Source organism: Leishmania mexicana, chromosome 16 (assembly GCF_000234665.1).
Source record: "Leishmania mexicana MHOM/GT/2001/U1103 complete genome, chromosome 16".
Lineage (NCBI taxonomy): Eukaryota > Euglenozoa > Kinetoplastea > Trypanosomatida > Trypanosomatidae > Leishmania > Leishmania mexicana.
In genome coordinates, this window is record NC_018320.1 from 558,694 (window position 1) to 572,396 (window position 13,703).

General features: G+C 60.3%; 5 protein-coding genes across 5 annotated transcripts; all 5 read right to left on the minus strand.

The window, feature by feature from the left end:
• Positions 1–1,894: 1,894 nt before the first annotated feature.
• Positions 1,895–2,758, minus strand: LMXM_16_1390 (conserved hypothetical protein; the record flags this gene model as incomplete). Its single annotated transcript, XM_003873779.1, has 1 exon — positions 1,895–2,758. One exon carries the CDS (start codon positions 2,756–2,758, stop codon positions 1,895–1,897), a length of 864 nt encoding a protein of 287 aa, XP_003873828.1.
• Positions 2,759–3,858: 1,100 nt separating this feature from the next.
• On the minus strand, positions 3,859–4,449 carry LMXM_16_1400 (trafficking protein particle complex subunit-like protein; the record flags this gene model as incomplete). The annotated part of the gene is made up of 1 exon (XM_003873780.1): positions 3,859–4,449. One exon carries the CDS (start codon positions 4,447–4,449, stop codon positions 3,859–3,861), a length of 591 nt encoding a protein of 196 aa, XP_003873829.1.
• An 805-nt stretch (positions 4,450–5,254) lies between these two features.
• Positions 5,255–6,823, minus strand: LMXM_16_1410 (conserved hypothetical protein; the record flags this gene model as incomplete). Its single annotated transcript, XM_003873781.1, has 1 exon — positions 5,255–6,823. The coding sequence occupies one exon, from the start codon at positions 6,821–6,823 to the stop codon at positions 5,255–5,257; it is 1,569 nt and encodes a 522-aa protein (XP_003873830.1).
• A 2,145-nt stretch (positions 6,824–8,968) lies between these two features.
• LMXM_16_1420 (conserved hypothetical protein) lies at positions 8,969–10,039 on the minus strand (the record flags this gene model as incomplete). Its single annotated transcript, XM_003873782.1, has 1 exon — positions 8,969–10,039. The coding sequence occupies one exon, from the start codon at positions 10,037–10,039 to the stop codon at positions 8,969–8,971; it is 1,071 nt and encodes a 356-aa protein (XP_003873831.1).
• Positions 10,040–13,112: 3,073 nt separating this feature from the next.
• Positions 13,113–13,703, minus strand: LMXM_16_1425 (paraflagellar rod protein 2C; the record flags this gene model as incomplete). The annotated part of the gene is made up of 1 exon (XM_003873783.1): positions 13,113–13,703. A coding segment is annotated over one exon (591 nt), but the record flags the coding sequence as incomplete, so codon positions are not given.

Genomic DNA, 13,703 nt, shown 5'->3' on the forward strand with positions numbered 1-13,703 from the left:
TCAGGTGGCGAAGTTCCGCGCTGTTGGTGCTGAGGTACAGTCGCTCGATACGGCCACGCAGGCCGTCAACATATTTACCCAACGAAAGGAATCGGCCAACGCGTACAACACGAGTGATGGTGCCGTCTGCTTTCCTCGCAGGCGCGGTGAAGATGCTACGCATCCGCCGTTCACTGGCGCGGCATCGCTTGAGTTCTCAAGCTCATCCTTGCCTCGCCTGCAGGCGCAACACCACGACCTGATGGTGTCTGGCAGCACAACAGAGGAGGCGCCTGTCTCCGGTGGCACGCGGCGGGTCGACACCATGACCTCCCTCCAGGCCCATTCACAGACGATGCGGCACGGGGACGAGGCTGGCGAGATCATGCTGCTTGCGTCGAACACGCAGCGCCGCCGAATGAATCCGTCGTTCCAGCAGAGCTTCTCTTCCATGCAGAGAGAGAACTCGCCCNCCGGNCANGGGGGACCGGGTTAACGTGCAGCAAAGGCGACCCTTTACGTAAAAGGGTCCAGGAAAGGGGAGGAGGAAGGGGGGAGGAGGAGGAGACCTTTCAGAGGAAGATATATAAGTATATATAAATATATATGAATATATATGCGCGTGTAAGGTAAGGGCTACTCAAAAAAAGAATCAGTCAGCAATCCGAGGAACGGAAAAGGGAGGAGGAGGAGGAGGAGGAGGGCGGAGCGTTGGCGGGCGAGGGAGAGCGATGGGGCCTCGACGCACCGAAGCCGCGCAAGCACTGAATCCACTTCGAATGGCACGCGCTCGTGTGCGAGGAGGAGCTCTCCTCGGTGTGTGTGTGTGTGTGTGTTTGGTTTCCGCGTGCGCGAGAGGGATGCGCGGTGCGGACGTGTCGTGGGCTTGTTTTCAGAACGTCAGAAGGAAAACAGAAAGGAGAGGAGGGGGTGGTGGGAGAACAGCACAAGACGAAGACAGCACGGCTCAGCAGAGGGAGTGCCGAGGGGAGTGGGAGAGCTCTGCTGCGCGGCGGTCAGGGAAGGAGGGAGGGAGGCAGGCGCCTTCGCAAGAATGCGTACGCGTGCGTCGTTGCAGGTGTATTTCCAGCGGCGAAGCAAAAGTCCCTTCTTCTCGTTGTTTTCTCACCCTCCCCACTGACACTATATCGATTGCTGTGCGTGGGCGTGTGTGTGGACGGGTTTGGATAGATGCATGCGTGCGCGCTCGCCCTCTTATACACTGGCGTGCCTTGTCGATACTTCAAGCACATGAAAAGGGAGGGGGGCAGGGGATGGGTAGAGAAGAGCGGGTGCGAGAGGAGGGGAAAACAAAAGATGCGCCTAAAGCCCACATCCCCGTACGAGGGAGTTGCACATGTGCACAGGGACAGCCACGCCACATGGTTTTCTTTTTTAGCAACAGGCGACGTGGCCTCCGTGCCAGCGCCGTGTCCGCCCAAGCGTCCGCTGCCCCCGGTACAACAAAACAGCGCACAGTCACGAGGAGGCAGGCGACGATGGCGATTTGGGGCTTCTTCGCTGCGTTGTTTGTCAGGGCTGTGTTGCACGCAATGGGCAGAGGAGTGTGGGTGGGAGGGGGAGGGTGCATACCATTGACAGGTGGCCGCGTCCCATCCAGCGCGAGCTGCCGCCTGGGTAAGGTGTCCGACAACCGCAAGCAGATGCACACGCCAGCATACACACAGGCACACCTCCCTTTGCTTAACACGCTTTGCACTTAATCGAAATTAGTTCTGCATGCGCCGTATGGTACCTTCCTTGGGTTAACTTCGCCGCACACACACACACAGCGGGACGTGCGCAGAGATCGAGAGAGCATACACGTGCATGCACGGACACAGGTGCGCGCACCCCTCTTTAGCAACAAGAGATGGTGCAGGGGAAGGGTGGTGAAGGGGAGGAGGGCAATGCCTCAGCACGCCTCGTTGTCCTCACGCAGCCACTCCTCTTCGAAGCCGTGCAGCAGGGTGCTAATTACTGCCGCCGCTGACATACCGCGATCCCCTAAGCGGATGCTCGACACCTCGCCTGGTCGGGCGTAGTCGACGGAGACGTCACCGCGTGACATACCACCAATGATGAAGGCAAACGGCTGGAACTGCCGCCGCTCGGCGGCCTTGCGCTGCGTCTCCACGAACTCCTCGGTACCGGCTTCCGCTGTCGTCTCTTCTAGCGTCCCGCTCGTGCTCGAGGTGAGGCGACGACGGGCGAGGCTCATCTTGCGGTCTGCGCGCTGCTCGTCGAGGACGTCGGCCGCGTACCCGCAGGAGGCGCAGAACGTGAAGGGGTCAATGAGATCGCCATCCTTTTCTACACGGTACAGTCGGGTGCCGGCTGGGATGTGATCCGTGATGGGGTTGCCGACCACTCGCAGTAGGGACAGGTAGCCAGTGCTCGCGCGCACCTTGAGCTTGAAGAGCAGCGACACCATCATCTTCTCGAAAAGACGCACGTTGCGCGGCACGCGCAGACGCGGATCTACCGCGATGCACACTTGCTTCTTGGTGCGCAGGAACACCTCCAGCATGCCTGCCCGGTTGAGTGGAGAGTCTTGCAGATGCAGCAAGCACTGGTGCACCACGTCGGGACGCCAATCTGCCGGGTCCTGATTGTGCCGCGCGTGGTAGGCGCGGTGGCGGTCGCTCAGCAGCTCAAAACCTCGGTCCGTCTGGATGGTTTGCAGCGGGCAGTGCTCGAGAATGACGATGACGCGCTTCCACCGCTCCTTCTCCCCGGCGCTGCGAGGCAGCCGCGCAGATTTCTGGGCGTACTCCATTTTCTGGAAGGGAGAGGGAAGGGGTGATGGTGGACTGGAACGACAGCAGCGTAAGGCTACGTCCTCTGTGCGACGCTACCCCTTTTCTTCTTACTTATCTGGCAGTTGCCGGTTTCAACGCGCAGCCTCAGTCCGTAATGTGTGCGTGCGCGCGCGCGTTTGTGTGTGTGTGTGTGTGTGATGGCACGAGTACGCAGTTGCCGAGAGTAGCGCACGTCCTCCGGGTACACGGGTAGGCGGGCCCGATAGCTACGCTCTGGTAAAAAAAGAAAGCGAGATTGAAGCGGAGGTGGAGAAGAGAGAAGGGGGAGGGGGGACACACCGGACATGCGCAGTCCCGAAATCGTTGGACGGGGTCTGCGCGTGCCACGTGTGCATAGCCATCTCAGGGGGAGGTGGGGAGGGGGTGTGGGGGAAGAGTTGCACGGCGAATGCTGAGACACACGTGCTCACCTCTCCCTGGATGTCAAGCATCCCCACCACTCAGCGGGACGCCATTGCGCGTTCGAATCCATTCCCCCACCCCCATCACTACTCAGCGACATAGCACCGTCATGAGGCGTGCGTCGAGGGCGGCGCCTCCGTTTTTCTGGCAAGCACACCAGCGACCTGCGATGGGTGGAGTGCGTACACACAGAGGTAGAGGAATGGTTGGGCAGGAGAGTGGGTGGAGTGGGCTGGGACGCACACACCGACACTGAAAGCAGTAAAAGGATCTCACAGACACTCCCACCACACACACACACAACTAAACAAATGGAGGGTTACGGGGGTAGACGACACGTACCCGTCAGCGCTTCCCCCGCCCCCCGTCCCACCCTCCGCACAAGAACGTATATGTATCAGTCCCGCAGACGACCAAAGCCACCGCACACAAAGACCGAAGGAAGAGCGTACGGGCAGAGAAGCGGCAGTAGGCGCGCTCTGCCCAACATGCGCCTCCCCCCTCCCCCTGCACACACAAAACGCGCACAGATACAGGGTACACCCATACAGCAACACGTACGCTAGCGCGGCACACCGGAGCAGGAGCCACCACGAACGCGGATGTGTGTCCGGGCAAGGGGGGTTGTTGGAGGGGGGAGGGCTGGTACGCATCGCTAATTGCGCTCCACTTGAAACGACTCTCGCTCCCGCCCCTTGAAGTGAAGGATGATCTCGTTCTTGGAGTCGCCGCGCAGCTTGTCGCGTGAGAAGCGGGCTTCCGTCTGCAGCCCGACAAGGCTCAGCGCGCCGGTGATGACGCCGCAGAGTAGATTCGAGTACCACAGGCACTCTCGCAGCGGTCCATCCGGCAGCTCCACAAATAGGGCGAGCGGGTTATCTTGGAAGCTGACTGCAAACGTGTCGGCTGCGTCCTTCACCTGTGTCACCTCCGCACTCACGCCGAGAAACATGCGGAGTCCAACGAGAGCGACGCCTTCTGCGGCCTGGCTAAAGGTGCGGCACGGAGCAGCGCCGCTGCGGACGCTGTACTCCTCGATCAGCCGAGCGCCGATTCGGTGACCCATGTTGTAGAGCTGCTGGTTCACTTGCTCCACATCGTCTTCCTGAGTGAGCTCCTCGACCATCTGCTGCACAAGAGCGCCGTATGTGAGGGCTAAGAACTCGGCGCTCATCTTTACATTGCTGTCGAAGGCTGCATTACCCAGCTGCGCGGCAGAGGTGGACGTGCGGGCAGATGACGACATGTTGTCTGCCACAGACTCTACAGGAGCAAAACACAATGACTCTGCGCGCATGTGTGCACGCCACCGCAACGATACGGCGGCATAGGCGGAGCAAGGCGAGAGGGGGAGGGGGTGAGGGAGATGGCAGAAGGAGCAATAACGGCGCAGTGAAAGACACTAGGTGCATGGGGTGGAGGGGTTGTGCGGAGGCGTGGGCGCCCGTGTCTCTTGCACATTGCTTTTCACGCGTCCCTTTCCCGCACGTACACTCCGTGGGCTGATCCACACCGGGCCAACGAGGAGAGGGGGAGGGGGGGGGGCAGGCAACGGAGGGGCTAGCGCTGCGTGGCGCAGGATAGTTGATCTAGACTGGCCGCGCGTGGAACCAGAATTCTCAAGCTGGAGTGACCGCTGTGGCTCCTCCACATTTTCTATCCCCCGCCCGTACCATTCAGCCCCTCACCTCGGTTGCTTCCTGGGCAACAAGAGGTGTTATGGGGTCTCTGGAGGGTCAGGTCAAGAGAGGAGGCGCAGGCGTCGAGGAGCACCACATCGCGGAGCACGTCTTTCACATCGAAGAGGGGCCCACACATACCCACACACACACACATGAGGGCGCAAAAGATAAAAGCGGCGAAGGAAAGACGCCGTCGTGTGTACATCAATCAAGCGAGTTGGAGGCGCATGCAGGCACACGGGAGACCGTGCGGCGGTCACCGCACTCTTCCTCCCATTGTGGACGACTGCTAGTAAAGCATCGCCATGGTACCCGCCTCCCTCCTCCCCTCTCGATGCAGGGAGAGGCGGCAGTAGCGACTGCCCTCGCTCACTTCTTCGCTTTGCCCTTCTTCTTGCGCTTCTTGGCGCACTTCTCGAGCTCCCGCTGTGTGTGCACGCGGGTAATGAAGGCGCGATAGTAAGCCTGAATCACGCGCGCGTCGTGCTCCTGGCGCTCGCAAATCACTTTGGCGTGCTCCTGTCGCTGCTCCGCCACCATAACTTCCCAGGCGTGCTCCTCACGCTCCTTGTGCAGCTTCTCCACCGCCTCCTCCACGGCAACAATGCGCTCCGTGTCCTCCTCGGCTTCTTGGTTGAACTGCCGCATCGCCGCCTCGAGCAACGCGCTCTGAGCGTCGTACTCAGTGATTGCCCCGCTCACCGCCGCCTCGCGCTTCGTGCGGTTCGAGCGCAGCGTGTTGAGCTCGTCCAGCGCCTTGGCCTGCGCCAGCTGCAGCCGGCGCGCCACCTCATCTGCGTTCTTACGGTGCGCCTCGAGTTGCTGGCGCAGCGAACACCGGCGGTCCTCCTGCACCGTCTCCTGCATGTTCTGAAACGCCTCTAACTCGATATCCGCCGTGCGCTGCACGTACTGCAGTTCTTCCTCTAGCGCCTGAATCTCGTGATCGAGGGCGGCCACCTCGCGTTGGCGGGCGGCCTTCATATCGAGGTAACGTTGGTTCAGCACCTGCACATCCGCCGTGCCGGCCTGGTCTCGGTTCACAGCGTCGTGGAGAAGCTGGTAGCGATGTATATCCTCGTTGACGGTCGACTGGTTGCGTTGACGGATGAGGCGGTGCAGCGTGACGACGAGCTCCCGCAGGTGGTCCAGGTCCTCATCGATGATACCACACCTGTACGCTTGCGTCAGCACCTTCGAGTCTGACGCTGCTACGGAGGGGCCGGGCTGCTGCGACGCGCCTGTGGAAGAGAAGTGCGACGTGTACAGGTGCTTCACATGGTACTTCATAATGTCGCCGTACTCGCCGTCGCGCAGTGTGTCGATGAGAGCGCGAGTGCTCAAGTGGTGCGCCTGAAGGTCCGCCGCGTCCACAGAGCCAGTCGTGTGGGCTCCCGTCAGTAAGTCACGTTCGAGCTGCGCGTAGTCGCTGACCTGCAGCACCGCCTCGTTATCGTCGTCGGCAGTCAGATCGCCGTAGTGGCTGGCGGCGTACACAAAGCAGGCAGCCTTGACTGCCCGCTGACGCTCCTCTTCATATTCTGCCGTGAGGGAGAGGGAGGAGGACGACATGGGCAGATCGGAAGCGGTGCCGTCGCCGTGCCGACTGTTGTTGGCCCACGAGCTGCAGCTGCCGCAGCTACGGCCGCTGTTAGACCGAGACGAGAGCGCCGACACACACAGCCCTGCAACAGTCGGACTGCCTTGAAAGACGTCGTGCTTCGCTTCTGCCTCCTTCGTCGTGAGGGCGACGTGCTCCTCATAGCGACGCAGGTACATGCTTGTGTCCCGTAGAGTCGCCGCCACGACAGATTCATCACGCACCCATGAGGAGAACTCATCAGGCAAGAAGGCCAGAATCTGGAGCTCCTCAGCGAGGTCCGCTAAGACGTTCTCCACCTTCTCGGCCTCCTGCCGCGTCATGAGATCCATCTCCATCTCGCTTGTGAACGGGAGGTAGGGGGAGGGGGGTACGCTTTCTGCTGAGGCGTACTCGAAATGGTGTGTGCGACTGCGTGTGGGGCAGTGCAGCGGCGCATGAGGGAGTGAGGGGAAGAGGGGAGGGGAAACGGGAAGTAGTCGGCGCCTGTGTGTTATGAAGCGATGACGTACATGCGCTCCGGTGAATATCGGTTAGGGAGTGGAGCGATCGGAAGCATCGCGGGTCGGAGGGGTGAGAGCACCCTACCGCTGTTGGCCCTAGTCCGATGGGAGCTGCCCTTCTGATGCACCTCACACGATGATCAAGTCGCGGGCTGTGTAAAACGGGCGGACGCGGAAGAAGGGCGGGGGGGGGGAAGGTGCAGCGTGGCGTAGGGCGGGGAAGGAAACGGGAAAGCGCGTAAGGCAGTCCTTGCCACCCGCTTTCTCACAGATATCCTGCGCCCGTTAACCTCCGCCTTTCCTTTCTGCCGCCGCCGTCACCTGCCTCGGCGCCCTCGCTGTCCTCTGTAGTTCCCCCCCCCGCAAGAAACCACGACGATCATACAAGTCTCTTCTCTTGCGCCCCCTTTTCCGGTTGCGTTGAGGGCGTTGCATGCACCCGATCATCATCATGCGTCACACACACACGTAATAGTTTTCGGCACGGGTATAAGCTACGAATAGTTAGGGAACAACGTGAAAGGAGAACAGCAACAGCCAACGGAAAGCCAAAGACGCCGAGTGCACAGCACGAGTTGAGCGTGAAGAGCGGTCACGGAGAACAGAAGGCAGCGTGAGAAGCAGAGAGATGTCGACCCTGAACCTTGGGGACTCCTTTTGATTGCTTGCGTGCTGCAGTGTGTTTCGCTCGCTTCCCTTCGCCGACTCCTCTCCTACTGCGCTATCCTGTACATTTGTGCCTGTGTTCTGCCATGTAGCTGCCACTGCCACCGCTGCTGCTGTTGCGTGGTTATGCGGGCTGATCTGTATTCTAACGAAAAGGACGATACAAAGTAAAACACCGAGACAATCCGGCGAGCGACGATTGGCCGCGAGGGTGGCAGCCGCCACATTGTGCGTGGGCGCTTCCAAACACCTCCCCTCCTCAGCCGGCTCTGTCCGTCTCCCACCTCCTTCCCCATACGAGCACGGGCCACGGGTCTATCGTAAAAGGCGGGGTGTGGGGTAGGGGAGGGGGGGGGCGGGACTCCTCGAGCTCTCCCACGCACACGGAGGCAAGGAAACCAAGGAAGGGGAGAGGGGGGGGGGGAAACGCGACATCAAAATGGGGAACAGATGAAGCCAGACACACACACGCACGCACACGTGTATATATATACGTATGCGGCACCGGAGCTGCAGCGGTAGGCGCGCACACCAGCAGCCGCGCATACGCGTGCACACAGAGCAAGTCTCTTCTCTAATGGGGAGGGGGGAGGGAGGGTTAGGAAGTCGAAACGGAAGTTGAGCGTGCGAAAAGCCGCATGCGAAGAAAGGGCTCACTTCACAGAGGAACGCATAAAAACAAATGAGGGCCTCGTGGTGTCTCTGCGAAGGTGGAGGGGAGAAGAGGGGAGAGTGGGGGGTGGGGGGTGGGTTAGGGGGCGAGGGCAGGTGAAGCGCAGGTGAATGAAGGGGCAGAGGCGCAGAGGAAGCGCCACCGCTCCACACACGCACACACGCCCGTGCCCACATCGCCACGGGGACGGAGAACGGGCAAGGAAGAAGCAAGACAGGTGAAAACGGGGAGAATAGAGAACAAAAGACGGAAGGAGGACGCCGCAACCCTTAAAAGGAAAAACAACAACGAAAGCAAGAGCGGCGTGTGCAGGGGGCATGCCTGCGCCGCCATCGCGAGAAGGTACAAAGGACGGAAGATGGGGGGGGGAGGGGAGGGGGAGGGGGAAGAGGGGAGGGAGGACCCGCCCGTGTGTGCATTCTCCGTGTTGGTGTGAGCGTTGTGGTAAGGAGGGCCCAGGGGAGAGGCACACACACACACACACCCATACAACCACACACTCCCTAAGAGGTGGCGCAACAGGTCGCACACCATCGAGAGGAGAACGAGAACAACGACGTCTTCCGACATCTAGAGGCGCGATAGGAAAACGCATTGACCGCAAGACAACGAAGGCGCGGATGCGTCACCCCTCTCCGGAGCTATGAAGTCGCTTCACCCACCACGGCAACGTCCTTCTTTGACATCTCGGACGAACTCATCTCGTTGTAGCTGAGAACCGTGATCACCTCGGGGAGAATGTCGGCGGTTGGGCTCTTGGCAGCCTTCGCTTTGCGCATCACGTCCGCGGCATCCTCCTTGGGCCACAACACGCCTCTGTAGGCTTTCACTGGGAGCTCAGGAACCTCCGGCTTCGCAGCCAGGTAGGCCTCCGCCAGGGCGTTCGGGTCTGGGCCGCTGCGGGTGTGCGCCCACGCCACGATGTTGCCCTCCCCATCCTTCACGACAATGACCTTCTTGTCGGCGACCGTCTTGGTGGCAAAGGACACATCGACGATGCTAGCGCGGTGCGGCTCCTGCCTCAGCATGGCTGAGACGTTAAAGGAGGAGCACACGCACTGCTTCCACCAGTACGGCACTGCGCCACCGTCCGTTTCCGCTGTCTTCGACTTGCTGTACCGCGCATCACTTTTGAGGGCTTTCTGCAGCTGCTTTTCCTCCATCATGAGTGCCCCCACAAGCGCGCAGTCGCTCGCCGGGTCCTGCAGTTGGGCCATGACGGCCGCCACCATGTTCAACTTCGGCTGCAGCGACATGAGCGTCTTCAGTTTTTCCCTGATCTCCGTCTCCGTCTGCTTCGCCATCGCAGCCACGTCGTACCTCTTCTGCGCCATCTCCTCCTTGTGCTGCCTTTTCTGCTCCTCCATCTTCTCCTTATTCATCTTCGCGCACTCCTGCTCCCTGCGCTTCGCCTCCACCTCCTTGCGCTTGTGGCAGATCTGGAGAAACTCGAACGCCTCCTGCTGCACAATCAGCTCGTAGGCTGACTGCGCCTGCAGCACCGCCTGGTCCATCAGCTGGGCAGTGGGCAACAACTTGAACATCAGGGCCTCTTCACGGCGGCGAATAACATCCTTCAGGTACTTGGATACGTCGGACGGGTAGGCGGTGTAGTCCGGCGCCGCCGTGATTACGCGCGGGAGGAATGCCTTCGAGCCAACGCTTCCGCCGGTGCGGCGAATGCTCCCCGACATGACCGTCGCACGCGGCATGGACGCGGACGGGGTTTGGGACACAGTGGTGGCAAACCGAGCCGCAGGCACCGAGAGCGGGCGAGTGGCGCCTGCAGCGGGCGAGGCCGGTGTGGCAGCGCTGGCAGTGCTTAACCGCGCCGCAGCTCCGCTAGCGCGTGCCTGGGAAGCAGAGGCGCCGCTGGTGGAGCTGGCTGCACGCAGCTGGGCTTGCAAGCCGCTCAGGTGTAGGTTAGGCACCGTCACCGTCGGCTGCAGTGCGCCGTTGCTGTTCATCGACGCCGTGCGTGGCTTCTCGGCGTCGATCGAGTTGGTCTGGATGGGAACGCGCGATCCGTTCTTCGACAGAACAATACCGTTGCGTGGCCCCTCAGCCACGGTCAGGTCGTCGTGCGCGATGCTCTGACATTTGGCGGATGTGGGTGCGGCGGCGCCGTTGCGGATATTGTGCTCGCTGTAGCTTGGCGAGCTGGTCAGTGAGTTGGCATCACTGTCGATCATGATGCTGGGGCTCTGCTCACGAGACAACATGGCGGCACTGGGATGGGAGAATGGAGAAGCGGGCGCAAACAGAGAGAGAGACGTAGAGGCACGTACGTTCGGTGACTATGAGATGTCCTGGCGCACGCGGAGCAACAAAACACGGTCTGTGCGTGTGCACAACTTTGTGCGAGGCGGGTGGGTGAGCGTGAGGGAAGGGGGGGGGTAAAATGAGGTAAGGACAGGAGAAAATACAAACGACAGAGTCGACGAGCACAATGAAGACGGGAGGGGAGAAGGAGGGGAGGTGCACCTTGCGACCGACGAAACTGTACGAGGTCTCGGTAGTGCGTGCCTGTGGGAAAGATCAGTGGGATAAAGCGAGCGTAACAAAGCTGACAGGAGCAACTGCGAGGGAAAGAATTAGTGCGCGCTCGAGTGCCTCCAAACACAAAGTGTCGTGGGCTCGTGTAGGCGGTAGAGAAAGGGGGAGGAGGAGGTGGAGAGAGCCGCAGAACACGAACAGGTAAAAATAAATAAGGAGAGAGGTAGAGGCACCGGCGTGAGCTCTAGTGGGAGAGGGAAGGAGAGAGAGAGATGGACGGGGAGCGTGCTGTGTGTGTAGTGTGCGTGTGTGGTAGAGAGAGGGGTGCAAAGGGAGGAGAAAGGCGCAGCGGTGAACAGTGGCGTGCGGCGTCCACACCCCCCACCCCCTCCCGTATGCACACGCAGCGGAGGGTGCGGGGGCGGGGTTGCTCAACAAAGGGGAGGGAGGCGGCCCTTTCAGAATGACGGCGCGAAGGGAGCAATGGGAGAAGCGGGAAGGTGCGAGGCGGCGATGGCCACGACCCCTCTGCCTTAGGGGCAGACGTCGGCAGCTTGCCTCTTCCCTCCTCTATTCGTCCCTAGGCTCCTCCATGGACAGCCTTCGCTTGTCCATGACTGTAAACAGATGCACGTGCGGCCCTCATCTGCGCGCACAGACATCGTAAGTGACGATGAGGGAAGAGGGCGCGAGTGCGCGGCGCATTTCGCCGCCGCTTCCTTCACTTCCGTGGTTGTCCCCTTCATTGTGAAATGCTTGCTTGTGTCATTGTTTTTTGTTGGTGTGTGTCACGAATGCCGCTCAGGGCGAGTCAGCGTGGAAAGAAGAGGTCGAAAGAGCTGCTGCATCTTTCGCCTCTGACATCCGGCACCCCAGGAGTTTGTCTTGCAATCGACCTCTTTCCTTCTCTCCCGCTACTCCCGCACGCACTCCGGCGCGTGCACACCACTGGAACAACAACCCGCGACGGTGACTTGAAGATGAAGAAGCCAGAGTAGGGGGAGAGAGGGAGGGAGAGGGGCAGTGAGAGAAACGGAGAGCCGGCGGGGGCAGCAGCCGGCAACATAATACAAAAAAAAAGAACTATACATACATACATATATGCATATATACCTATATATATATATATACATATATACATGGGCGCGTAGTACATGCCACACAGGGAGGGGGGAAAGAGGGAGGATGGATAAGGGGAGGGGCGAAACAACCGTAACAGAAGGAAAGCGAAGAGACGTGAACATGACACACACACACACACTCATACGAGGGGACAATCCTGTCGCATGGGAAAGACGCACGGCACCATCACCGCCACCGTCGTCAAGTGCGCCTCTTCGCGTGCTGTGGCAGGGGGAGTGGCTGACAACAACAGCCAACACGGGACGGCTACAAAAACTACTAAGAAGACATCACGGGGTGAGGATCTGGGGGAAGGAGAGCGAGAAGGGAGGGCAAAGAAAGCGCTAAGAGGGTGCTGCCAGTCGAACCTCTAAGCGAGATGGTAGGAGAGACGGAGCGCGAGAGCATGTCTCTCTCGCCCCAACGCTTCCTCCGCTTCCTATACTGGACAGCACCTACCGTCCTAACACGCTCACCTGCACGTGTCCAACGACCAGCGTAGCAGCAGCAGCAGCCCCGCAGACACAGACCAAGACGCCACCTCACATTACCTCCATGGCACCACACATACATCGATGCGAAGAGAGAACAACGGTTGAATAGAGTTCCAGAGAGCACACGAGAACATCACGCTATACATACATATGGGTTTCAGAAGGCAAGCAGTCATACATCGATGTACCTCAGCGTAGGAGGGCACCCTGCCGCAGCGATGGTGCCCACGGATACATCATGCAAGAGCAAAGATATGGCAAACAGGACCGGTGATGGTGGTGGGGAGCCGCGGTGCGTTCACGGGGCGTTCACAGTGCGAGGAGAGAAGAGCTCCCAGTTTGCTGTGCAATGAACTCCGTTCACGCGACGTAGCCTCACGCACACAGGAGCTGCGTCTATGATGCAGGCAGAGAGCACACCTCAGCTGCTCACCAACGACGTACACAGCAGCCTTGAGACGACACCTGTAACAAAACCATCACCACAAGCTCCAAGGCGACAACATCGCGGGAAGACTTCGCCCCACGGAGATGGCGTCCACCCTTCCGCTCGTCCGCGACAGACTTTTGGCAACTAGCAGGCAAACCACGGTCTTCACGACAACACGTTCGCAATATAGAAAGCTCACGTACCGTAACCTGCCTAGCTGGTGGACTACACAGCGACGCCGCCCTACTCGGTGATCTGTTGCACCGTCTTGCCGCGGTACTGCTGGGCCTGCAGCACCTTCGTGCGCTTCAGCTCCTCGCGCTCCGCGGCGATCTTCACCTCCTCCTGCTTCGCAAGGTGCGCGCGGTACTCCACGATCTTGCTGCGGCGGTTCAGGTTGCCGTCCTCCACCTCCTCCGCGGGGTGCACGAACTCGATGCCCGCTTGGTGCAGCGCGTCCTCCGTCGGGCCGAACATCTCCAGCGCCTGCGCCATCTTGTCCTTCAGCATCTCCAGCTCTTCTTCCACCTGCGCGCGCAGCTTGTACAGCTCCTTCTTCAAGTCGGAGTGCTTCTTCGCGTTCGGGTCGACCTTCTCGATCGGGAACTCCAGCTGAATGTGGGACTTCCGGATCTGGCGGTCATTTTCTTCCAGACGCTTTTCCTTCTGGTACCCAAGCTGCCCGAGATTCTTGTACAGCCGCCGGAACCCCTCCAGGTACTCCTGGTGCACCTGCAGCCGCAGCTCCGCCAGCTCGTCGCCCGTCTTGTCGTGCCGCGCCTTGATCGCGCTGCAGCTCTCCGCCACGAACTCCTCCACCATGCCGGAGCACCG